The 25,636-nt window shown below is 36.1% G+C and overlaps 1 protein-coding gene across 1 annotated transcript in view; it reads right to left on the bottom strand.

Moving 5' to 3' along the window:
* ROBO2 (roundabout guidance receptor 2) overlaps nt 1–25,636 on the bottom strand; it is a 652,483-nt gene that overhangs the window by 51,074 nt on the left and 575,773 nt on the right. Inside the window, exons 17-18 of the mRNA XM_068968049.1 lie at nt 21,791–21,962; nt 7,998–8,180 (exon numbers count right to left, since the gene is read on the bottom strand). Coding sequence (XP_068824150.1) covers nt 7,998–8,180; nt 21,791–21,962 — 355 coding nt within the window. The remainder of the gene's footprint in view (nt 1–7,997; nt 8,181–21,790; nt 21,963–25,636) is intronic.

Genomic DNA, 25,636 nt, shown 5'->3' with positions numbered 1-25,636 from the left:
CTTTTCTTCCAAAGAGCAAGCGTTTTTTAATTTCATGGCTGCAGTCACCATCTGCAGTGATTTTGGAGCCCAAGAAAATAAAGTCTGCCACGGTTTCCACTGTTTCCCCATCTATGTGCCTTGAAGTGATGGGACAAGACGCCATGATCTTAGTTTTCTGAATGTTGAGTTTTAAGGCAACTTTTCACTCTCCTCTTTCACTTTCATCAAGAGGCTCTTTAGTTTTTCTTCACTTTCTGCCATAAGGGTGGTGTCATTTGCATAACTGAGGTTATTGATATTTCTACCAAAAATACTGATTACAACTTGTGCTTCATCCAGTCCAGCATTTCTCATGATGTACTCTGCATATAAGTTAAGTAAGTAAGGTGACAATATATAGCCTTGACATACTTCTTTCCTGATATGGAACCAGTCTGTTATTCCATGTCCAGTTCTAACTGTTGCTTCTTTTCCTGCATACAAATTTCTCAAGAGGCAGGTCAGGTGGTCTGGTATTCCCATCTCATTTCTTAAAGAATTTTTTGCAGTTTTTTGTGATCCACACAGTCAAAGGCTTTGGCACAGTCGACAAAGCAGATGTTTTTCTGGAACTCTCTTGCTTTTTCAATGATCCAATGGATGTTAGCAATTTGATCTCTGGCTCCTCTGCCTTTTCTAAATCCAGCTTGAACATTCTGAAAATTTTTGGTTCACATACTGTTGAAGTCTGGCTTGGAGAATTTTAGCATTACTTTACTAGCATGTGAGATGAGTGCAACTGTGCGGTAGTTTGTGCAATCTTTGGCATTGCCTTTCTTTGGGATTGGAATGAAATCTGACCTTTTCCAGTCCTATGGCCACTGCCATATTTCTCTTATGGCATCATAATTAGGCAATATCATCATCATCCAAGGGTTTATCAAGAATATATGAGGCAGTGCTTTCAGAAACATCTTGTTGGCACCTAAAGTATACTGCTTTATGAAGTTTTTAAGTATCTTCTCAAGTGCATTATAAAACAATCCTGACAGCACCTTTGCACCTGCCCAGGACTGGCTATGAAGAAGATGAATACTGATCACTAGTCTGCTTTGTGATGGACTCCCTTAAGTGCTGGGAATCAACAGTCAGCTGTGTGTCCATACCCCGTTGGGTCCCTTTAATAACTGTTTTTAACAACAACAACAAAAACAACAAGCTGATCTGAAACAATTATTGTAAAAAAATCACTGATGACATTAAATAAATGTCTGACTAGTTTGGAAAAACACAAAATGTGAAAACAGTACAGCTAATTAACTTTCCATCTGAAGTGACTTTCTAGTATGTGGTTTTTTAATGGACTATCAAATGATTGTTTTACTCTGATAACAGAAGGCTAAGATAATGTTGTGACTATCAGCAGACATGAATGGGCTACACCTCCAAATGTGTTGTTTAGGAGATATGAGAGGAGATGCTGAGCATTTTTAATTTGGATGCTCTTTTTTCCTTACCCAAATTTTCTGTTACTGTCAGAGCAAAAAATAATATTGGAAAAAAAGAAGACAACTGAAGTCAAGGACAACTGAACAAAAATTAAGTTGTATTTAACTTTATGTACTTACCAATGTCAAATTTTTCATAAACTGTAAATATTAAAGTACTAAGATGCAACACTCAAAATCTTATCCAAAGATATCATTCAGATGCTAGTCAGCAAATGGAAAGTTGATCAGCATCATTAATCATTAGGGAGATGGAAATTAAAACTACAATAAGATGTTACCTCATACCTGTTAGGTTGGTTTCTACACAGGAAACATAAAATAAACATTATTGAGAAGATGAAGAAATGAAACCATTGTGTACTGTTGGTAGAAGGTAAAAACCATTTTACCCTCGGTTGAAAATACCATGTTTGTTTCTCAAAAAGTGAAGAATAGAATTACAATAAGACCCAGAATTTCCACTTCTTGATATATACCCAAAAGAACTGAAATCAAGATATCAAAGAGATATCTGTACATCCATGGTCATCATAGCATTATTCATTGCAGCTAAATGTGGAAGCAAACCAAGCATCCATTGATGGATGAATGGATAAGTGTATATACAGATGCAATGGAATATTAATCAGCTTTGCAAAGGAAGGCAATTCTGACATATGCTAAAACTTGGATGTACCTTGAGGACAGTATGTTAAATGAAATAGGCCAGTCACAAAAAGACAAATACTGTAAAAGTCCATTTATATGAGGTACACAGAGTAGTCAAAATCACAGAGACAGAAAGTAAAATGTTGGTTGTGATGGCTGGAAGGAGAGGGAAATGGGAAATTGTTGTTTACTGGACAAAGGTTTTCAGTTTTAAAAGCTGAAAAAATTTATGGAGATGGATGGTGATGATGGTGCACAATATCATGAATGTATTTACTGCCTCTGAATGATACACTCAAAATGGTCAAGATAGCAAATTTCATGTAATGTGTATTGTACCACAACGAAAAGTTGGGGTAAGAACATTCAAACACTCATTGAGGCTTATTTATAGATGTGTTAGAGTATGGACTCTATAGTATGGTCCATATTTACCAACTGAGTTAAATGTTGTGAATGAAAGAATTTTAAATTTCAGAACATTCAAGACATATCCATTGTCTACTTTTATATAAATCATTAAATAATTTTAAATCTGCAAAGAGATTGTCAAAAATAGTTCTTAAAGACATTTATGTTTGTGTCTCTTCATACCAACTATACAGAGGCAAAAATACAGTCTTTATATAAATACATAATTGACTTAAAATGGCCTATGGACACAACTTGATACATATGAAAAACTTCAATTTTGTGTGTTTCTATCAGGAGAAAGCAACAACAACAACAAACCCAACACCCTTATGTAACAAAGTTGAATAGTTGTCTTTTTTGAAGCAAGGGAAAAAGAGTATACTTTTTCTGGTTTCCTTTTCTTCCCATGCTCCAAAACTTTAAGATTTGTTCCATTTTGAAAAGCAGACCAAAAGTAACTGAGTTCTATTAGACCGTGAGATTAAAAACAGATGAGAAAGGATAAACAATTAGATCTCCTAAAATGGAAGTCATATTTGGTGTTTTGATCAACATTTTGTGTGTGTGTAGAGACAGAGAAACATAAAAATAAATGCCACAGCAAATTTGAAAGCTGTTTTGAAGTAGCTCTCATTTCACAGGTGATGAACTACCTTAAAGCTGAAAGGAAGAGGGTAGAGAGGGTAAGTGGTTGAACAGTCTTGCTCTATCACAGTTTTGATAATCATAGTGTAGTAACTTTGTGCTTGTCAGAATTAACTTTGAAATAAGTGAATGTGTTTTGCCAGGAGTTTCTGATAACATGTAAAATTAAGAACTTTGAAGGGAGCAGCACAGAATGCATAGGAGTTTTTATTGCTAAAATTGACTAGTGCTAAGGCTTCCAAAAAGCTCTACAGACACCTCACTCTTAACTGTTTTAGAAATTCATTAAATATTCTGAATTTATTGCAGCATTTATGAAAGATAGAAGGTAAAGAGATTTTGCAAGTTCAGATCATATACAAAGTACCTCTACTATTATCTGTCAGGATTAATCCTAATCTCATGCCTGCTAGCACCGAGGGGGAAGGGAAATATAACTACATGGAAAATTGACATTTTGAGGTAAGGAAGCTTTCAGAGTGCCTATCTCTAGTAGGCCACATTTTCCTACTCCAAATGGAAACTTTAATGTTGCCAGCCAAGCCTCATTCCCTTGCCTGATAAGCTATTTCTCAACTATGAATGTAGATTAATCCTCTTTTAATAAGCCTTAACTCAAGCCCAGATAATCAGAGTATAAAAATGCCATCAAATCTTTTAGCTGTCTTATTTTGTCAAATAATTTCACCAACAGTTTAAAACCTATGCATGAAGTGTTTGGTATTTCCTAATTTGCTCACTCATTAAATTATTTACATTTACTGAGTTTAATCAAATCTGTCATCTCAGAGGTAATATTCATAAAATAGAACTCACCCCTTTAAAACTGTGAAAGTTAGTTTACTTCCATTAAAAAATTGATAACTTAAAAATTATTGATAGAAATATGACCAGCATTAGTTTGAAAAGCATCATGCAGGCTTCACAAAGATCATAATATGACATACAGAATCCTTGTGAAAGCTGCATGGCTCTATTCAAACCATATGGTTCACTTTTCTATTCACAAACACCATTAACACATACAATCAAACATTTTCTCTAGATTCAAAAATCACCTAATATTTTCTGCCAAAATGTCTTCATGATTCTATCTCATCCTATAACAACTCAGGTAGTGAATATTTTTGGCAGTCAGGAAGCTCACATGCAATGGCAAGAACTGTTAGTACTCAATGAAGATCAAGATAAATAACATTGCATGTTATTCTAGAGAAAAATAAAATGATTTCATGTAGAATATGAGACAGGGGAATACGTTTCTCTTTCTAGTTGCCCATCTGTGAGCCACCAGCAAACCTTTCGTGCGTGTTTGTGTCTGAAGAATTTAAACAAAAATAAATAGGAAAAAACTGAAATAGGAAGCTAGGAACTTTGCCCTGGGGAAATCGCCATGTTCTGCTCTGTAAAGAAGCAAAACTTTACATTCAGGCCAAATTCTCCTCTCAGATCCTTTCGCTGTATAAGTTTATATTTGATTCCTGACAGTTGCTTTTACAATTTAAGGTGTTGATCCACTAGTATTCTATGATCAATATGTTAACTCTTTTGAATCATAAGAAAAAATATCAACACTGAATAGCATGTCATTTTTTTTTTACCTTTCTTCTAAGCATTCAAATATAATTTTCCATATGGAGATGGAGAGTCAAAGATAAACACGATAAAAGTCAGTGGGTGAACTTTTGCCTATAGAGTGAGTGGAAGGCATCCTGTGAAGACTTGGGTTTTCCATTCTGCAAAGGATTTCTTCTCCCCAATAGTTAAAATTTTCCTTATGATGGTTAAAATCTACTTGTGATACTAAGAAGACTTGGAATGAAGTAGAAAAGGCAAGTACTGAAGTCAAATTCAACCTACTTTTCAATTCTACTTGGGAATTCCTGGGTAGCTCAGTTGGTAAAGAATCTATCTGCAGTGCAAGAGACCTGGGTTCAGTTGCTGGTTTGGAGAAGGAAACGGCAACCCACTCCAGTATTCTTGCCTCGAAAATCCCATGGACAGAGAAGCCTGGTGGGCTACAGCCCCTGGGGTCGCAAGAGTCAGACACAACTTAGCGACTAAATCACCACTTTAATTCTACTTAGGATCAGCATTATTAAAATGCATGTTTCTGAATTTATATGAATTGCAGAAGATGTTGAAGTATAATCTAAGATCACATTTGGGGTCTAAAGCAAATGAAGTCATCTTTTGTTATAAATTAAATACTGTCCCCAATATAGACTTATGTTTCTTTGAAAAAAATTATCACTGGTGTCATAAATCAGTAAGAAAAATTTGGAACTATGTAGATATTACTGTGTAGTAAAAAATAGAAATGTTAGACTTCTCATTTTCTGAGTAAAATTATATTGCTTTAAGCTTACCAGTTTTGCATTTCATTCTTGTAAAATTATAAGATTCCCACAGAAATTTCTGTGAAAACCAAAATACAAACAGAACCATTACACATAGACTACTTTCTCGATAACTTTTATAAAATACTTCACAGAAAATTAGCCCTGTAAGAAATCTCTGTGCTCTTAAAACAGATCATTAGCTCATATATCAAATATCAGAAATTCAAACATGATAAACAAATACTACACTAAGCATGCCTATTTACAATCCTCATTTTCTTTAAGCTGTAGAAAGACAAGAATATAAAAATTCTAGAAAGTGGCGGTTAGGATATTTATGGGGGGAAATGAGTAGAGAATATTACCAAGTCAGATATGCAGTGCTGAGTACCTGTAGTGTGGATTTTCATTTGCTTCTCACCTAGAAGAGAACAGCAGTTGCTGGAAGGCAAATTTCCAGCTGAAGGTGAATCCATTCTGAGAGTCAGCCATCTATCAATTAAGGATAAAGGTTCAGAAAGCCTGCTCTGTGGCTTGGCCTGATTCCAAAATATCTGAAGGGCATAGCACCTTCTGAGTTAGCAGTTCTTCTACAAGCAGATGGATATCAATCACAATGAGAAATGACAACAGGAAATGTGCTATTCTTGTCCAGCTCAAAGACCAACAGATATTTTCCAATCAAATGTAAAGAACTGCTGTTTTTAAAGAGAAGAAGAAAGAAAAGAAGAAAGGCTCTCTGACATGATTTTACAAAAAAACATAACTACTAATTATGAGAGTAATGCTATTTGGAAGAAGTGAATGAAAATCCTACAGAGGATAAAATTGCATCACTACAAATATGGCACTGAAGTGACTAACACTGTCAGTCTATTATTTTCACTAAAGTCAAGCAAAGAGATAAACACAAAAAGTCTTTGATTTATATGAGCATGTCACAGAGATGAAACAGAACATGGTGAAAGTAAAAATGAAAATTTTTAAAAAAAGAACATGGTGACTGACTAAACAGACAGGTAAACGGACAGTATCTTCAAGGAATGAAAGCAGGGGACTGGACTGCAAAACAAGAAGTAACATCAAAGTCTCATTCATGTTCATGACTCTGACACTCAGCAGTCATTGCCCAGCATCCCTTTCCAGGAAGAATCCTTCATTGGCAGGGTGATAAAGCACTCAGATGACAAAGCATAAGGAAGCAAGCATCAGCAACCAATAAGAAATGAGAATGGCACAGCAATAGCAAGTCACAAACTATGGAAACCCTTCTGCAATGAATACACTAACTATCTTCTCTACATCTAGGAATATATTCTAACCAGTAACTAACAAACATTTCTACAAGCTATCGTCATGAGCAGCAAATGTGATCATCAACTGATCATATTTAAATACTATTCAACAACAGGAAAAACAACCAAATGGATGCTGTTTGTTTCATTCTGAACTATTCTCAGAAGCTTAGATGCCTACAAGTTATAGCAGCTGATAAGCTTAATAAGTAACGAAGCCTCTGTCAAAATCACTTATGAAGACATTTATGCTTTTTATTAAAGTAAAAATTAGAACTAGAAGATGAATAAAATATCTCAAAGATTTTTAAAGTATATGTAGGACAATGATAAGTTAAAACTGTTCCCTTGAAAATTCTAGAAAATGTAAAGTATTTGTGAGGCAATTTTTTTATCATTGTTAGAGAAAGTACTTAAAATGAATGCAATTCAAACTTTAACTGAACAGAGCTTCATTATCGAGGTCATTTTTCACTCACTGATGATAATTTTCTCTTTCTGCCTTGGATACATTTTGAAGGCCATAACTTTGGACATCCTTAAAATTCCTGTTCTGGATTCAAAGAAAACATTTTTGCAAACAAGTAGAACATCTAGGATCTTGTTTTTCTTCTCTTTCTTTTGCTTCTGTTTTTTCTTCTTTCTAAAATGCTCATTGGTCACTTTAAAATAGACATTCTATTTAAGTGACTAGTAAAACAAATCATGCCTCATCAGTTTCATCAATCCTCGTGAAATTTTTTGTTTGGTTTGTATTTTCCATCTGGGATACATTTCCCTTTGTAATCTTTATTGTAAATACAAAAAACTACATTTCAAATCTTTTCTCTTTTTTTCCTGAGCATTTTAGGAATGCTCTTGCTCCTGCTTATACTTCTCAAACATGGTGTCATAGTTTGCAAAGTCTATGTGTGTGTGTGTTTTGAACTATTAAGAAAAATGGCTAATCACTTTATTGGTATGCACTCTTCTTATGCCTTGGAGATACAGGCAAAAAGATGGTCTTATGGTCATAATGTGATATGATGAAGAGCAGTGTTAAAGCATGTTGTTTATAATGGTTTAAATCAAGCAAAAAACACCCATTCATTCACTCATTCATATTCCATTTCATTCCTTCCCTTGCATTTTATCACATTTCTAGAGCTAAGACATTTTCTTAGCTGGAAATAGCCTCTTACCAGCATAATTACTGAGTCCCTTTCTCTTCTTTCTTCTCCAGTACAACCAGATGCTAAAACCCATCAGAATTACCCAGCAGGCACCACCAATACCAGCTATAAAAGCTGGTTGCTTCACAACATCAGTGATTTGCTCAGTTATGCTGTTATTGTTTTCGGTAATGACAACTTCATTTCGTCCCCCTATGGAAGAAACAATAGTGTTAGTGCTAATAAATATTAAGACCCAAAACCCCACAAAAATACATGCGTGCTACACCAAAGGCACAGAAGATTGTAACCTTCTTTGAAGCAGGTAATATTTGTTGTGTACTGACCCTGTCACAATTTACTGGTAAGCAGATTTTATAAGTTTCAAAAGAAGAATCAAATCATAAGTTTGAAATGTGATTAAGAACACTGTGTTTTGTTTTACTATGGACAGATTCAGAATCACTTCTTGATTTATTGCCTCATATATAAGTACTAAAACAGCGTGTGAGCTGAAATAATAATAACTTTTCTTTAGTTAGGTAAAGGATTTTGTAAGACAATTCTCATTTAAAAAAAGAAAAGCAACTACAACATTTAAACTGGGTATTTGCAAACTACTTTTCCCCTACAGCACTGCCTAAAACAGATGATCAAAATATTTCTCTTGATATTTTACCAAATAATTTACCTTGATCAAACATACTTTAATTTTCTGCAAGGTATTGAAACTGCTATATTAAATAATGAAAATAACATAAACATCTTTTCATAGAGATTAGTATCTATAGTTAAAATCTCACAGAAAGATAAAACTTCTAAACGCCCTTAAAGTATTTGAAACTAATTTGAAAATCCACTTGAAAGCTGGCTACAAAACAACTTGAAACTCCATATGAAGTTAGATACAAAACAACTTGAAAGTTAATTCTAAGGTCTATGTAACAAATCATACATTTAAATCTAGACCAAGATTATTTTAGAAGTTGTCACATTTCTGACACTTTAGCCCTCTCAGACATAATAAAGACAATCTCAATCCACGTTTTTAAACAGGTTTGGAAAAGGAGTACGTCAAGGCTGTATATTGTCACCCTGCTTATTTAACTTATATGTAGAGTACATCATGAGAAATGCTGGACTGGAAGAAACACAAGCTGGAATCAAGATTGCCGGGAGAAATATCAATAACCTCAGATATGCAGATGACACCACCCTTACGGCAGAAAGTGAAGAGGAACTAAAAAGCCTTTTGATGAAAGTGAAAGAGGAGAGTGAAAAAGTTGGCTTACAGCTCAACATTCAGAAAACAAAGATCATGGCATCCGGTCCCATCACTTCATGGGAAATAGATGGGGAAACAGTGTCAGCCTTTATTTTTGGGGGCTCCAAAATCACTGCAGATGGTGACTGCAGCCATGAAATTAAAAGACGCTTACTCCTTGGAAGAAAAGTTATGACCAACCTAGATAGTACATTCAAAAGCAGAGACATTACTTTGCCGATGAAGGTCCATCTAGTCAAGGCTATGGTTTTTCCAGTAGTCATGTGTGGATGTGAGAGTTGGACTGTGAAGAAAGCTGAGCACCGAAGAATTGATGCTTTTGGACTGTGGTGTTGGAGAAGACTCTTGAGAGTCCCTTGGACTGCAAGGAGATCCAACCAATCCATTCTGAAGGAGATCAACCCTGGGATTTCTTTGGAAGGAATGATGCTAAAGCTGAAGCTCCAGTACTTTGGCCACCTCATGCGAAGAGTTGACTCATTGGAAAAGACTCTGATGCTGGGAGGGATTGGGGGCAGGAGGAGAAGGGGATGACAGAGGATGAGATGGCTGGATGGCATCACTGACTCGATGGACGTGAGTCTGAGTGAACTCCGGGAGTTGGTGATGGACAGGGAGGCCTGGCGTGCTGCGATTCATAGGGTCCCAAAGAGTCGGACACGACTGAGTGACTGAACTGACTGACTGACTGACTGACTGAAGCAATGGCACCCCACTCCAGTACTTTTGCCTGCAAAATCCCATGGGCAGAAGAGCCTGGTGGGCTGCAGTCCGTGGGGTCGTGAAGAGTCGGACACGACTGAGCGACTCCACTTTCACTTTTCACTTTCATGCATCGGAGAAGGAAGTGGCAACCACTCCATTGTTCTTGCCTGGAAAATCCCAGGGACAGGGGAGCCTGGTAGGCTGCCATCTATGGGGTCGCACAGAGTCAGACACGACTGAAGTGACTTAGCAGCAAGACTCATGGAATTCTAACGTTACTAATGAGTAAAGAGTTAGGTGCTTATTTAATAGATGAATGAATTCAGAAACTGGAAACTAAGTGAATTCTCATATTAATATCTCATTAGTGAGCAAACAAATAATTAAAAAATAAATTGTAAGCAAAATATAAATGGCAAATTTCAGCCTATCATATCAAAGGAACATGTAATTCTCTTGCTTCAGTTATCCTGGCACTGTAACATACCGGAAACAGCAAGGCCTTTGAAGTTCCACATTTGAGTATCATCTCTGTCACTTCCTAGCTAGGAAAGCAGTGGGTTTATGTAGGGCACTTAATCTTCTAGAATCCCTGTTTCTGTTAGCTGGTGACAGTAGTGTCTATTTCATATATTTGGGAGGATCAATCCAGATGATGAATGTAAGGAGTGGACTTCCCTGGTGGCTCAGCAGTAAAGAATCTACCTGCAATGTGGGAGACAAAGGAGATGAGGAAGATCCCCTGGAGGAGGGCATGGCAACCCACTCCAGTAGGTTGCCTGGAGAATCCCATGGACAGAGGAGCCAGGTGGGCTACAAAGAGATGGACAGGACTGAACGACTAAGACTTTACTTTTACTTTACTCCTACCTGAGTGGGTCTTAAGTAACTCAGCTTTACCTGGGCCATAACTTGAGTCACAGATTCTAGTGTTCCTATGAACCTCTTTACATGGACATGTGTGTGTGCCCAGTCATGCTTGCATTGCTGGCAGATTCTTTACCATCTGAGTAACCAAGGAAGCCCCAGGTAGGAATATAAGTTGTACATTATCTAGATGTGAGAGCCCTTCAAACCATAGGTGACTTGTTTACCAAGGTTTCACCTTTCTTCCAGAGGAGAAAATTAGCCTGTATCTCCCACCCTCCCTTGTAGTTGAGTGCCACAAAGTGACTGAATATTGGACAATTGTACACAGGCAGATGCATGGTATCTCTGGACCAATCCATGTACCACTGTGACAGCACTTCATACTCTTTTTCCTAAGGTGTTGGATAGAACAAGGGATCAGTTTTAGGATGCTGATCCTATGAGAGACGGTACACCATTGACTGGAAGGATCCACGTTTCATGAAAAACTCTATGGAGTAGAAACCCCATCCTCCATTCTGCAAACCCATATTAGGCTGACTATGAATAAGAATGAAAATTTTACTTTGTTAAGCCAATCAGAATGCCCATTTGTTTGTTATTTGTTGTTCAGTTGCTAGGTCGTGTCTGACTCTTTGTGACCTTGTAGACTGCAGCACGTGAGGCTCCTCTGTCCTTCACTTTCTCCCAAAGTTTGCTTACGTTCATGTTCATTGGGTCAGTGATGCTATCTAACCATCCCATGCTCTGCTGCTCACTTCTTTTGCATTCCATCTTTCCCAGCATCAGGGTCTTTTCCAAAGACTCAGCTCTTCCCATCAGGTGTCCAATGTATTGGAAACTCATGTTCAGCAACAGTCTTCCAATGCATATTCAGGGTTGATTTCCTTTAGGATTGGCTGGTTTGATCTCCTTGCTGTCCAAGGGACTCTCAAGCATTTTTTCCTGCACCACAATTCAAAAGTATCAATTCTTTGGCACTCAGCTTTCTTCATGGTCCAGCTCACACATCTGTACATGACTAGTGGAAAAACCATAGCTTTGACTATATGAAATTTTACTGGCAAAGTGATGTCTCAGTTTCTTAATTTGCTGTCTAGGTTTGTCTTAGCTTTCCTTCCAAGGAGAAAGCATCCTTGAATTTCATGGCTGCAGTCATCATCTGCAGTGATTTTGGAGCCCCCCCCAAAATAAAACTTGTCACTGCTTTCACTTTTCTCCCTTCTATTTCCCATGAAGTGATGGGTCCGGATCACTTGATCTTCATTTATTGAATGTTCAGTTTCAAGCCAGGTTTTTCACTCCCTCCTATCACCCTCATAAAGAGTCTCTTTTCTCTTCAATTTCTGCCATTAGTGTGGTATTATCTGGATATCTGAGGTTGTTGACATTTTTCCTGACAATCTTCATTCCAGTTTGTGATTAATCCAGGTTGGCATTTTGCATGATATACTCTGGATATAATTTAAATAAGCAGGGTGACAATAGACAGCCTTGTCATATTCCTTTCCCAATTTTGAACCAGTCAGTTGTTCCATGTCTTGTTCTAACTGTTGCTTCTTGACCTGTACACAGCTTTCTCAGGAAACAGGTAAGGTGATCTGATATTCTCATATCTTAGAGAATTTTCCAAAGTTTGTTGTGATCCATACATCAAAGGCTTCAGTGTAGTCAGTGAAGCAGAAGTAGATGTTTCTTTGGAATTCCTTTGCTTTTTTCTGTGATCCAAGAGATGTTGGCAATTTGATCTCTGATTCCTCTGTCTTTTCTCAACCCAGCTTATACATCTGGAGTTCTCTGTTCACATACTGTTGAAGCCTAGTTTGAAGAATTTAAAGCATACACTTACTAGCATGAGAAATGAACGCAACTGTACAGTAGTTTGAACTTTCTTTGGCATTGCCCATCTTTGGGATTGGAATGAAAACTGACCTTTCTTATCCCAAGCCAGTACTGAGTTTTCCAAATTTGCTGACATATTGAGTGCAACATGTTAACAGCATAATCTTTTAGCATTTTAAGTAGTTCAACTGGAATTCCATCACCTCCACTAGCTTGTTCATAGTAATGCTTCCTAAGACCCAGTTGACTTCATACTCCAGGATGTCTGGCTCTAGGTGAGTGACCACATCATCATTGTTATCCAGAGTATTAAGATTTTTTTGGTATAGTTTTTCTGTGTATTCTTGCGAACTTTTCTTAATCTGTTCTGCTTCTGTTGGGTCTTTATTGTTTGTGTCCTTCATCATGCCCATCCTACAACGTAATGTTCCATTGATATGTCCAATTTTTATGTAGCCCAGTATTTCATTTCTGAAGTTTCTTTTGTTTTAATTTTCAGATTTAAAAATCATCTTTAGCTGTGTAGTAAAATCTGGTTCATTTTCCTAATCTATTTGCTTTGAATCATTATACATATAAACATAGTCTAAAATGTATTTAAAATGAGCTCATATTCATATATGTTGACTGTGCTAAACACTATCTGTAACTAAAAAGAAAACACCTCATAGCACAATCAGAAAAGAAAATTTGTCCTTCATTTGTGTAAAAGAGTCATAAAACATCATATTGAATATAGTGGAATATTTATGTTGCCCAAGGTGTATTAGTGTTTCTTGTACAGCTAGTACTTCTGAAACAATGTTGTCAGTTGAACTAATTAGAGCACAGATATGGGATGTGTGTGACCTGTGACAGTGTGTTGCTCTTTCAGACAAAAAAAATATAATGAAATATAATGTCTTCCTCCCATTGGAGAGTAATGAAGAACCAAACTAATTTGTTGGACTAAAAATTAATTAGACACATCAGATTCGACTGTACCTATTACTGTGAAAGTTTGCAGCTGTTCCACATATTATTACCAACTATGTAAGGTAAGCATGAAATGGCCAAATGATTATAGAAACAAGCTGTATTATTAAGCAAGAATACTGAGACTTTTAAGTCAATATAAGTTTATTATATGACATGGCTGTTTGATGCTTATATATGTAAATATATTTGGTTGCTTTTTTGTGTGTGCAGTTGCAAACAGAATTATGGATATTTTAATGTAAAAGTCACTTTAACAGTGGAAATGGCAGACAAAAGAACAATATTACTGCTAAGCCTGGGTGAGGCTGCTTATTATATTTATATAATATTTTAATTAAAAGTCCTTTTAATGTACCTTTCTGGAATAAAAGCTAAGCTGACAAGGAATAGATGAAACAGTACATTTTCTGGCATAAGACAAATCTAAAATTATCGGCCATAAATTACATCAAATGCCAATACATGATTTAATTAAAGCAAAGGGGAAATGAGGAAGAGCTTGAGTCACTTCAAGTGCTGTTTCCAGTACTGAGTAGACAATAGGGAAAGCATAAATTGAGAGAGAAGAGGAGATTAGCCATCACTAAATCACTTTTCAACTAAGGAATAACAGTTGTGTAGATAAGGTTATCAGACAAGATGTTAAGGTAGATATGTGGGAGTAATTAAAGAAACAATTAAACAGTACAACAGTAGATATTAAAAAGAAATAAATCTTTCGAGGTCAAATAGCCTTTTTCAAATTGAATTGTGCATGTGTGTGTGTCTGTGTTGTTTGTGTTTTTCATTTATTTCAAGTGGTGCAATTCTATTTTCTATAATTAGATCTTGGATAAGGTATATTTTATCCATATAAAGAGGAGATAGAAATATTACTTATAATTTTATTTTTATTTCATATAAAAATCTAAAAAGTTGCATGATATATAAACAAATTACAAGGTACTCATTATCCACTTGATCACTCAATCTTTTTAAAATAACACAAGAGTATTTATTTATTAGCAAAGGTAATAGAAAAAAAAAACCATGAAAGGGAAATATAGATGTTTGATAATCCTATTGGCCTTTGATTTAGAAAAATTACATTCAGTCAAACCTTTTATATATATATGCTAGAGGAGCAGTGAAAAATATGCTTTGCTTACTTATCAAGGAGCTGTCATAGAAAACTACACCTTTTGAAGTATGTTAGTTGCTCAGTTGTGTCTGACTCTTTGTGACCTCACGGACTGTAGCCCATGAGGCTCCTCTGTCCCTGGGATTCTCAAGGCAAGAATACTGGAGTGGGTTGCCATTATTTTCTTCAGGGGAATCTTTCCAACCCAGGGGTTGAACCCGGGTCTTTTGCATTTCAGGCAAATTCTTTACTGTCTGAGCCACCAGGCAAGCCTTTCAAATATGTTTCATATTTTTAAAGTGAAAACTTACTGCTTTATTTCTTAATAATATATTCTAAATATTATTTATAAAACATGTAGAAATAAGAACGCATATCTATATCTAAATCTGTTAAATCCTTTGGGTGTACCTGTATTTCCTTCTTATTCCAATTTACTTTAGAAGATCTCAGAAGGGCCAAGATTATAGGCTTCCCTTAGGTTAAGAAATTAATTCCATCTGTATGACTAATTAAGAAAGGGAATACAATTTAAAGAAAAGTTAATACTATGACTTTTTAAATGCTTTTAATATATAAAAGAAAGAACACTTGGAGAATCTAAGAATTTTTAACATCATGACGGAATATTTCATGCACATGTGCCCAGTTGTGTCCAACTCTGTGCAATCCCATGCACTGTAGCCTGTAGGCTCCACTGTCCATGGGATTTTACACGCAAGATGCTGGAGTGTGATGCCATTTCCTCCTCTGGGGAATCTTTCCTACCATGGGATCGAAACCACATTTCCTGCGTCTCCTGCATTGGCAGGTGGATTCTTTCTCACTGAGCCACCTGGGAAGCATATGACTTAATGTTAAATCTCTTCATTTACAATAAATGGCTTTGTAATAAGAAACAATTTCCCAGATTTTGATAGTATGCTCTATATGCATCATTTCTGAAAATAAACAGAAAAGCATGGGAATGGCACATTTGTTTGTCTCAAACTCTGGACAAGTATTTTTAAAAAATATAAACTCTAGAAAGAATATTTAACAAGCTAAAGACAATGACAAATAAAATCAGGGTGAACTGAATGGATTTGCCTTTTGAAAGAATAAAACAGTCAGGAAAAAAAAATCTGCCTTCATGAAGCTTTCTAGCCCCTTAAAGAGCTCAATCCATGCAGTGCTAGGGAGCTAGAACCCAAGCTGAAAATCAAAATTTTATTTGTAGGAGATGTCAGAGGGCAGCATTCACAGCAGCCGGTGTGACTAAAAAGTAAGGGAGAGATCATGTGAAAAGGCAAAATGGTTGTTTGAGGAGGCCTTACAAATAGCTGAGAAAACAAGAGAAGAGAAAGGCAAAGGAGAAAAGGAAAGATAAACCCACTTGAATGGAGAGTTCCAAAGAACAGCAAGGAGAGATAAAAAAGCCTTCCTGAGAGATCAGTGCAAAGAAATAGAGGAAAACAACAGAATGGGAAAGACAAGAGATCTCTCAAAGAAAATTAGAGATATCAAGGGAACATTCCATGCAAAGATGGGCTCAATAAAGGACAGAAATGGTATGGACCTAACAGAAGCAGACGATATCAAGAGGTGGCAAGAACACACAGAAGAACTGTACAAAAAAGATCTTCATGACCCAGATAATCACGAGGGTGTGATCACTCACCTAGAGCCAGACATCCTGGAATGTGATGTCAAGTGGGTCTTAGGAAGTATCACTATGAACAAAGCTAGTGGAGGTGATGGAATTCCAGTTGAGTTATTTCAATCCTAAAAGATGATGCTGTGAAAGTGCCGCACTAAATAATGCCAGCAAATTTGGAAAACTCAGCAGTGGTTGCAAAGGAAGGTAATGCCAAAGAAAGCTCAGACTACCACACAATTGCTCTCACTCTCATCTCATGTGCTAGCAAAGTAATGCTCAAAATTCTCTAAGCCAGACTTCAACAGTATATGAACTGTGAAGTTCCAGATGTTCAAGCTGGATTTAGAAAAGGCAGAGTAACCAGAGATCAAATTAGCAACATCTGCTGGATCATCAAAAAAGCAAGAAAGCTCCAGGAAAACATCTATTTCTCCTTTATTGACTATGCCAAAGCCTTTGACTGTGTGGATCACAATAAACTGTGGAAAATTCAAGAGATAAGATGGGAATACCAGACCACCTGACCTGCCTCCTGAGAAATCTGAATGCAGGTCAGAAAGCAACAGTTAGAACTGGACATGGAACAACAGACTGGTTCCAAACTGGGAAAGGAGTATGTCAAGGCTGTATATTGTCACCCTGCTTGTTTAATTTATATGCAGAGTAAGTACATCATGAGATATGCTGGAATGGATGAAGCACATGCTGAAATCAATATTGCTGGGAATAATATCAATAACCTCATTTACACAGATAATATCACAGATAATATCCTTGGAAGAAAAGTTATGACCAACCTAGATAGTATATTAAACAGCAGAGATGTTACTTAACCAACAAAGGTCCATCTAGTCAAAGCTATGATTTTTCCAGTAGTTGTGTTGTATGTGAGAGTTGGACTATAAAGCTGAGCACTGAAGAATTGATGTGTTTGAAATGTGGTGTTGGAGAAGACTCTTGAGACTCCCTTGGACAGCAAGGAGATCCAACCAGTCCACCCTAAAGGAAATCAGTCTTGAATATGCATTGGAAGGACTGATGCTAAAGCTGAAATTCCAATACTTTGGCCACCTGATGCAAAGAGCTGACTCATTTGAAAAGACCCTGATGCTGGGAAAGATTGAAGGCGGGAGGAGAAGGGGACGACAGAGGATGAGATGGTTGGATGGCATCACTGACCCAATGGACATGAGTTTCGGTAAACTCCAGGAGTTGGTGATGGACAGAGAGGCCTTGAGTGTTGCAGTCCATGGGGCTGCAAAGAGTGGAACATGACTGAGCAACTGAACTGCACTGAATTGTTGTTTTACGTGTTGTGTTAGTTTCTGCTGTACAATGAAGTGAATCTGTCATATGTGTACATATATCCCCTCCCTCTTTGACCTTCTTCCCACCCCACCCTCCCATCCCACCCATCTGGTTTACCACAAAGCATCAAGCTAGGTTCCCTGAGCTATACAGCAGATTGATACATCCACTACAGAGAATAATATAAAGGTTCTTAAAACACTGAAAGTAGAACTACCGCATGATCCAGCAATCCCACTACTGGACATATACCCTGAGAAATCCATAGTAAAAAAGGATTCATGCACTCCAATGTTCATTGTAGCACTGACTATTAACAATAGTCAGGATACGGAAGCAACCTAAATGTCTATCAATAGATGATGGATAAAGAAGATATGATACAAATATAAATAGAATATTACTCAGCCATTAGAATGAATGAAATTGGGTCATCTGTAGAGATTTGGATGGACCTAGATCTGTCATACAGAGTGAAGAAAGTCAGAATTTCTATTGGTTTTTATTACATGTATAGAAGTAAAAGGTAAACCAATAGCAAACAAGCTTGAAAGGGAGGAAATGAAATTATATTTTCTAAGATATAATATAGGCCAGTCCTAGAGCAATCATTGTAAAAGTAAGGATATTTAACAGTTCAATAGTGAGTATAAAATATTCTACAGAAAGTTATCTTATACATCCTAAAGAAATTAGCAAATATGGAAAAGTAAGAACAAATTCAATTAAAAAAAAAAAAAGGAAGAGGGCAGCTCTAAGCTACAAAACATTGATGATCACATCAAAGATAATAAATACTCCAATTAAAAGCGAGAAATTTTCATATTGGATAAAAAATAAAGCTGAACAATATGTAATTTAAATAATAGAAATGTACATTAAATACAGAGATATAGGAGTTTAAAGGACAGAAAAAAATTTAAAAAACACAAAGACTTATAAAGCTGAAATGGCAACCCACTCCAGTGTTCTTGCCTGGAGAATCCCAGGGGCGTTGGACCCTGGTGGGCTGCCGTCTATGGGGTTGCACAGAGTTGGACACGACTAAAGCGACTTAGCAGCAGCAGCAGTAACATCAGAAACAGTAAGTTCCAAGACAAAAAAATATCATGGACTGCAGCCTACCAGGCAAGAGTACTGGAGTGGGTTGCCATTGCTCTCTGTAGCAGCAGCAGGAAATAACGTGGGGCATTTCATAATGAAAAAGCATAAGTTAACTAAGACAAATATACTAATATGTACTTAGTTAAAACAGAGTAGCAAAATACATGAAATAAAAACTTACAAAAAAAAACGGAGAAAAATACAAATCTATACTTATACTGAATTTTCAGGCTTTCTTATTTATTAAAAACAAATAAACAGGAAATAACTAAGGACCTGAATAATACTACAAACTGATTTGACTGATATTTTTAGAACATTCCATTCCAAATTAGAAAAATAATAATGAACCTAGTTTTTAAATGTACAAGGAACATTAACTAAGGTGAAATTCTGGGCTATAAAATAAAATATTTAAAAAGCTAAGTTCATGCAAAATATACTTTCTGATATCAGTGAAATTAAATTAGAAATCAACAAAAAGCTATATGGAAAATAGTAAAACATTTGGAAATTTACTAACACATTTCCAAATAACTTCTGCAAAAATCAAAAGTCTTTACAGAAACTGAAAAATGTTTTCAACTTTATGATAAATGGAAACACAACACACCAAATTTATAAAATTTATCTGAATAAGTGTTCAGAGGAAAATTTAAAACTTTAAATATTCACAATAAAGCCCCAAATCACTGATTTATTCTCAATCATTTCTATCTTAAGAAGCAACATTAATGTAAACAGAAGAAAGAATATCAGAAATTGCTTAATTAGAAAATAAATAAAACTAACAAAGCCAAAACTTTGTATGTTGAATGTATTAATGAAATTGATAGATCCTTATCAAGATTCAAATTTGAGAGAGGGTGAAAAGAGAGAGAGGGTAGGTGGGCAATGAAAAAGGAAAATAGAGAGAGCATCAATTCACAGTTTTTAAGAACAAAAGAGAAGTCATTCCTGCTCATTCTTCAAACATTTCAGTTAAAGGTAATACAAAAATAAGGAGATATTGCAAATTAACATTTTTATATAACAAAATAGTTGAAAATTGAAATTTTATAAATCCACTAATAACAGTGTAAAAAAACATTAAATACTCCAGAAAAATTTTAACAAAACATATGTTAAGGTCATACACTGAAAAATACAAGATATTGTTGAGGAAAATAAATATATATAATGGAGAGGTATATCATGTTCTCAGAGAGAAACAAAGACTATTAAAATAGTTAACCTTTTCAATTTGGTGTATAGATTCACCGCATTTTCAATCTCAATTCCAATATAATTTTGTAGAAACTGACATGCTGATTTTGAAAAGTATATGGAAACGCAAAAGGTCTGAAACAGTGAAAACAATTTTGGAGAAGAAAATGATGCAGTATTCACATTATTTGACTCCAAGACTTTCTATAAGCTATTAGTAATCAAGACAGAGTAGTTTGGCTTATGAAGATATATAAAGAAATGGAATGACACAGAGAATCCGGAATGGATGCACACATAGCTAGCTAACTGAGGAAAGGAAAGCTTTTTCAGTGAAATATGCCTAGGTATTTTAATTTTACATATGGAAGCAGATAAACCTCAACCCTCAAACCACACGCAATTTCTTGAAGACAAATTATAGACCTAAGCATACAATCGAAAACTGTAAAGCTTCTGGAAAAAAGTATTTGCTCTCTAGATGTAGGACATAGTTTCTTAGAAAGCACTAAACATGAAATACAATTTTGATAAATTACACATCACGTGCACTTAAAACTTTTGCTCATTCAAAAGATGACATTAAGAAAAGGAATAAGAAAGCCATAGATTGGGAGAAAATATCTGCAAAAAAATCTATGACAGCAAACATATAAAAAATGAACAAATAACTTCTCTTAATCAGTAACAAAAGACAAAGGGCACCATTTCTAAAAAGCAAAGACTTGGAAATTTTACAAAAGAAAACACGTGAATGGTCAATAAGAACACATGAAGTTGCCCAACATCATTAGTCATCACAGAAAACTAAAGTTAAAATGACAGTGAGGGGACTCTTAAACTCACTGCAGTGACTATAATGACAGATGGCAATATCAAATGTCAGTTAGGATGTAGAAAAATTTGGAGTCATATTCCTCTTCAGTGAGAGTACAAAATTATACAGTATGAAGAAATATTTAAGTTTCTTATAAACTCAAATACATCAGTGCTTTTACCCAGAAATTCTACTTCTAGGTCATTCTCCACAAAAATAAAAACATTTATCCTCCTAAAAACTTACACATTCTCTCAAGAGAAAAACAGAGAAACAAAATATGATATGTTCACACAACTGAATACTGCTCAGGAACAAAACGTATGAATTGCATAATACATATATGTGAGAATCTCAAAAATACTACATTTAGTGAAGGAAGTCAGACACAAAATACTATATTCTGTACAATTCCATTTATATATATTTCAAGAAAAGTCAAACATAATGCATGGTGATAGGGAGCGATTTTCTATAATGATGATAGTAGACTGAACAGGGATTTCTTCTTTGGGATAGTTTATCTGGATTACAAAGTTTCTTTCGGCCTGTTTCTGTTTAATTTTTGACATTTCTCTGGCTAAGAGAAAGCATATAAATGTGAAACATAACACCCTTCTTCAATAACTGCCTCATTTCCTACTATATTTCAAAAGCATCAAAATTACAAATGAAACTATTGATTAAAAGTAATTTTCAAACCAACTTGCAGCATTTAAAATCTTAATCATTATTATTTTAAGAAGTTTGTGGATACCCTACGAGCATGAACAATTGCTAAACTTTTTTGTTAGAAACTCTAGTCATAACTATTTGCCTATATGATGTGTGTATCAGATTACTCATTATTTACCAAATATGCACTGTTGGGATGTAGATTCAAAAAAATAACGCACCTTGTTACCAGCTGACTGATTCTAAAGCGCAGATTATATCGATTGGTACTCACCAATTATTATTGGCTGTGGCTCACTTTTTACTCCAACTCCAGCACTGGTGCTAGCTGCAACCTCTACCCGGTACTGAATACCTGGGAATAATCCCCCAATGATTACAGATCGAATGGCTGCATCCACAGTTTTGTTGATGTGGAATCGTGTTTCATTCCCCAGACACCAGATCTATAGAAATGTAAAGTGAATATCAAAAGAATATAAAGTTATCTTTTCTGGTAATTAGTTCATTATAATTGATTGCATTTTTTAATAGTAACCAGTCTATTTTCTAGGCTTATTTGTAAATGACATTTTTGAATGCCTAATTTAGTCTGTTTTCGGAGAAGGCGATGGCACCCCACTCCAGTACTCTTGCCTGGAAAATCCCATGGAGGGAGGAGCCTGGTGGGCTGCAGTCCATGGGGTCGCGAAGAGTCGGACACGACTGAGCGACTTCACTTTCACTTTTCACTTTCATGCATTGGAGAAGGAAATGGCAGCCCACTCCAGTGTTCTTGCCTGGAGAATCCCAGGGACGGCAGAGCCTGGTAGGCTGCTGTCTATGGGGTCGCACAGAGTCGGACCCGACTGAAGCGACTTGGCAGCAGCAGCAGCATACATATATATTTATGTATATTTGTGTGTGTGCATGTCTGTGCATATGTGTGTGTATTAAAGGAAAAATAAAGGAAACTAAAACATTGCAGCATTCCTTTGTATTTTACAAGGAACACTGAATACTTGGGACTTCTTTAGTGGTCCACAGGTTGAGTCCATGTTACTATTGGGGAGCCAGGGGCATGGGTTTGATCCTAGTCAGGGAACTAAAATCCAGCATGTTATTCAGAGTGGCCAAAAAATCCCCCAAAAACCCCACACACTGAATGCTCACAGAACAATGATTCAATTTCAACACCTCTGCAAAGTCTGGAAAGTGGTCCTTGGTTGCAAAAAGTATTTAGGTATGGATTAAAACACATAAATTCTTCTGGTTAATTCATTTATCAAGATTTACTATGCATATAATCTATTAAAATATGGTGATTATGAGTTGTAGTATCCAAAATATATAGGTGCATATCTAAGTAATTTATATTTCATTTAAGAAAAAATTAACTTACACAGAAGTAGTTAACAAGATTAACTGACTAAAGTTATAGGTATTGACTGAGATAAAATTAAAGTCAATATTTACACTGACAGTAATAAATCTTAATATTGATCAAAACATATCTACACACACATACACACGCATGAGAATGAACGGAGTGGTGGGGAGTCTTTACACACTGCTGTGAGGGACGCTAAGCTTGCACTTCCAATAAGAATTAAATTTAAAGTCATAATTTCTTTTGGGATGTGAAAATCTGCTTGTAAAATGTGTTGTAAAACATTCTGTGTACACTTATTTCTATTATATAGAATTAATAATCTGCATGGGGAGACGCAAGGAGGAAAATCCATGATTTGTTTCTGAAATAGGTAAATTAATGATTCTTTTTCTTTAAATTAACATAATGACTTTGAATTTCAGACTTCTTTTAGTCTATGAAGCCTAAGTTACTAATGGAGGAATATTTAACTCTTACCAAAATATACACATTTGTACCAACACAGGACAAACTGATATGAGTGAGAAAATTTACAATTTATGAAAAATTATCATGTTGTGAAAAAAATAAATATTTAAATCAGTGGAAGCTGAAGATATTTAGTCCTTGATGATACAAAAGTAAAATCCTAAACTTATTAAAGCACAGACACACACACCAAGGTAGATAATTTTTTGCTTTTAAAACAATGTGTCTTAGTTCAGTTTAGTTGCTCAGTCGTGTCTGACTCTTTGCGACCCCATGAACTGCACCATGCCAGGCCTCCCTGTCCATCACCAACTCCCTGAGTTTACCCAAACTCATGTCCATTGAGTCCCTGATGCCATCCAACCATCTCATCCTCTGTCGTCCCCTCCCTCCCGTCTTCAATCTCTCCCAGCATCAGGGTCTTTTCAAATGAGTCAGCTCTTCGCATGAGGTGGCCAAAGTACTGGTGTTTCAGATTCAACATCAGTCCTTCCAATGAACACCCAGGACTGATTTCCTTTAGGATGGACTGGTTGGATCTCCTTGCAGGCCAAGGGACTCTCAAGAGTCTTCTCCAACACCACAGTTCAAAAGCATCAATTCTTTGGCACTCAGCTTTCTTCACAATCCAACTCTCACATCCATACATGACTACTGGAAAAACCACAGCCTTGACTAGATGGACCTTTGTTGACAAAGTAATGTCCCTGCTTTTTAATATGCTGTCTAGGTCGGTGATAACTTTCCTTCCAAGGAATAAGAGTCTTTTAATTTCATGGCTGCAATCACCATCTGCAGTGATTTTGGAGCCCCAAAAAATAAAGTCAGCCACTGTTTCCCCATCTATTTGCCATGAAGTGATGGGACTGGATGCCATGATCTTAGTTTTCTGAATGTTGAGCTTTAAGCCAACATTCACTCTCCTCTTTCACTTTCATCAAGAGGCTCTTTAGTTCTTCTTCACTTTCTCCATAAGGGTGATGTCATATGCATAGCTGAGGTTATATTTCTCCCGGCAATCTTGATTCCAGCTTGTGCTTCATCCAGTATGAATGTATCTTAATGCTTATACAATTTCAGAATTTATGTAATTATGCCATTATAAAAAGCACTTACTCTTATGTTCTTAGACACATTTCTTTATAAAGTGATAGGAATGATTTTAAAATAAATTCTTATGCAAATTTAGTCCATTTGCTTCAGTAACTTAACCATTAACTTAGGAAAACTGTACTTTAACATTTTTTTCCCTAGAAGTAATAATGTTTTGAATAAAATTATTCAGCTTAATTTCACATACCAACTATGCATTTCTGGGGTGAGGTGGGGTGTCTAGTTTTCTTTTCTAATAGATCTACTTAGTATATTATTGTCAGAATTCTACAAATATTTATTAATGGCAAAAAAACACATAATTTTGAATTTTTACAAGATTTAATGATATGTTTTACTTTCTCATGTGGTCTAATCATATCACAATTAATCAGAATCATTTCTAAAAGTTAGACAACTTGTGTTTCTCAAATGATGTCTCTCAAATGATGGTGAAGAAACAATGGATATATTCTGTTTCTAAATAGGAACAAACTCATCTGTTGAAAAATAAAACCTTTCTAAAATTTGTTTTTTCAATGGCTCCCTTTTCTCAGGGCTTCCCTGGTGGCTTAGTTGTAAAGAATCCGCCCACCAATGCAGGAGATGTGGGTTCAATCCCTGGACTGGGAATCCCTGGTGGCTGAGACGGTAAAGAATCCCCCTGCAATATGGGAGACCTGGGTTCAATCCCTGGGTTGGGAAGATCGCTTAGAGGAGGGCGTGGCAGCCCACTCCAGTATTCTTGCCTGGAGAATCCCATGGACAGAGGAGCTTGGAGGGGTCCATGGGGTCCCAAAGAGTCAGACATGACTGAGAGACTAAGTGTATGGCTCTCATCAAGAACTTGGTAAAAGAATTTGGAGTGGGAGATGGTACTTCCTATCTCTATCCCAACACTGCTGCTGCTGCTGCTAAGTCCCTTCAGTCGTGTCCGACTCTGTGTGACCCTATAGATGGCAGCCTACCAGACTCCGCCATCCCTGTTATTCTCCAGGCAACACTATAAACCCACAAAGCATCTTCTTTTATGAGGAAATGTTTTACAAATAGCTGCCTAAGGCTTGTGGTCTTCCCTGGTAGCTCAGTGGCAAGAATCCACCTGCAAAAGCCTGCCAATGCTTGTTAATGCAGGAGATAAGAGTTCAATCCCTGGGTTGGGAAGATCCTCTGGAGAAAGAACCGGTA

The sequence above is a fragment of the Capricornis sumatraensis genome, chromosome 1 (genome assembly GCF_032405125.1).
Source record: "Capricornis sumatraensis isolate serow.1 chromosome 1, serow.2, whole genome shotgun sequence".
NCBI lineage: Eukaryota > Metazoa > Chordata > Mammalia > Artiodactyla > Bovidae > Capricornis > Capricornis sumatraensis.
Note: the sequence above shows the minus strand (reverse complement) of the source record. Positions and strands in the feature narration are given on the sequence as shown.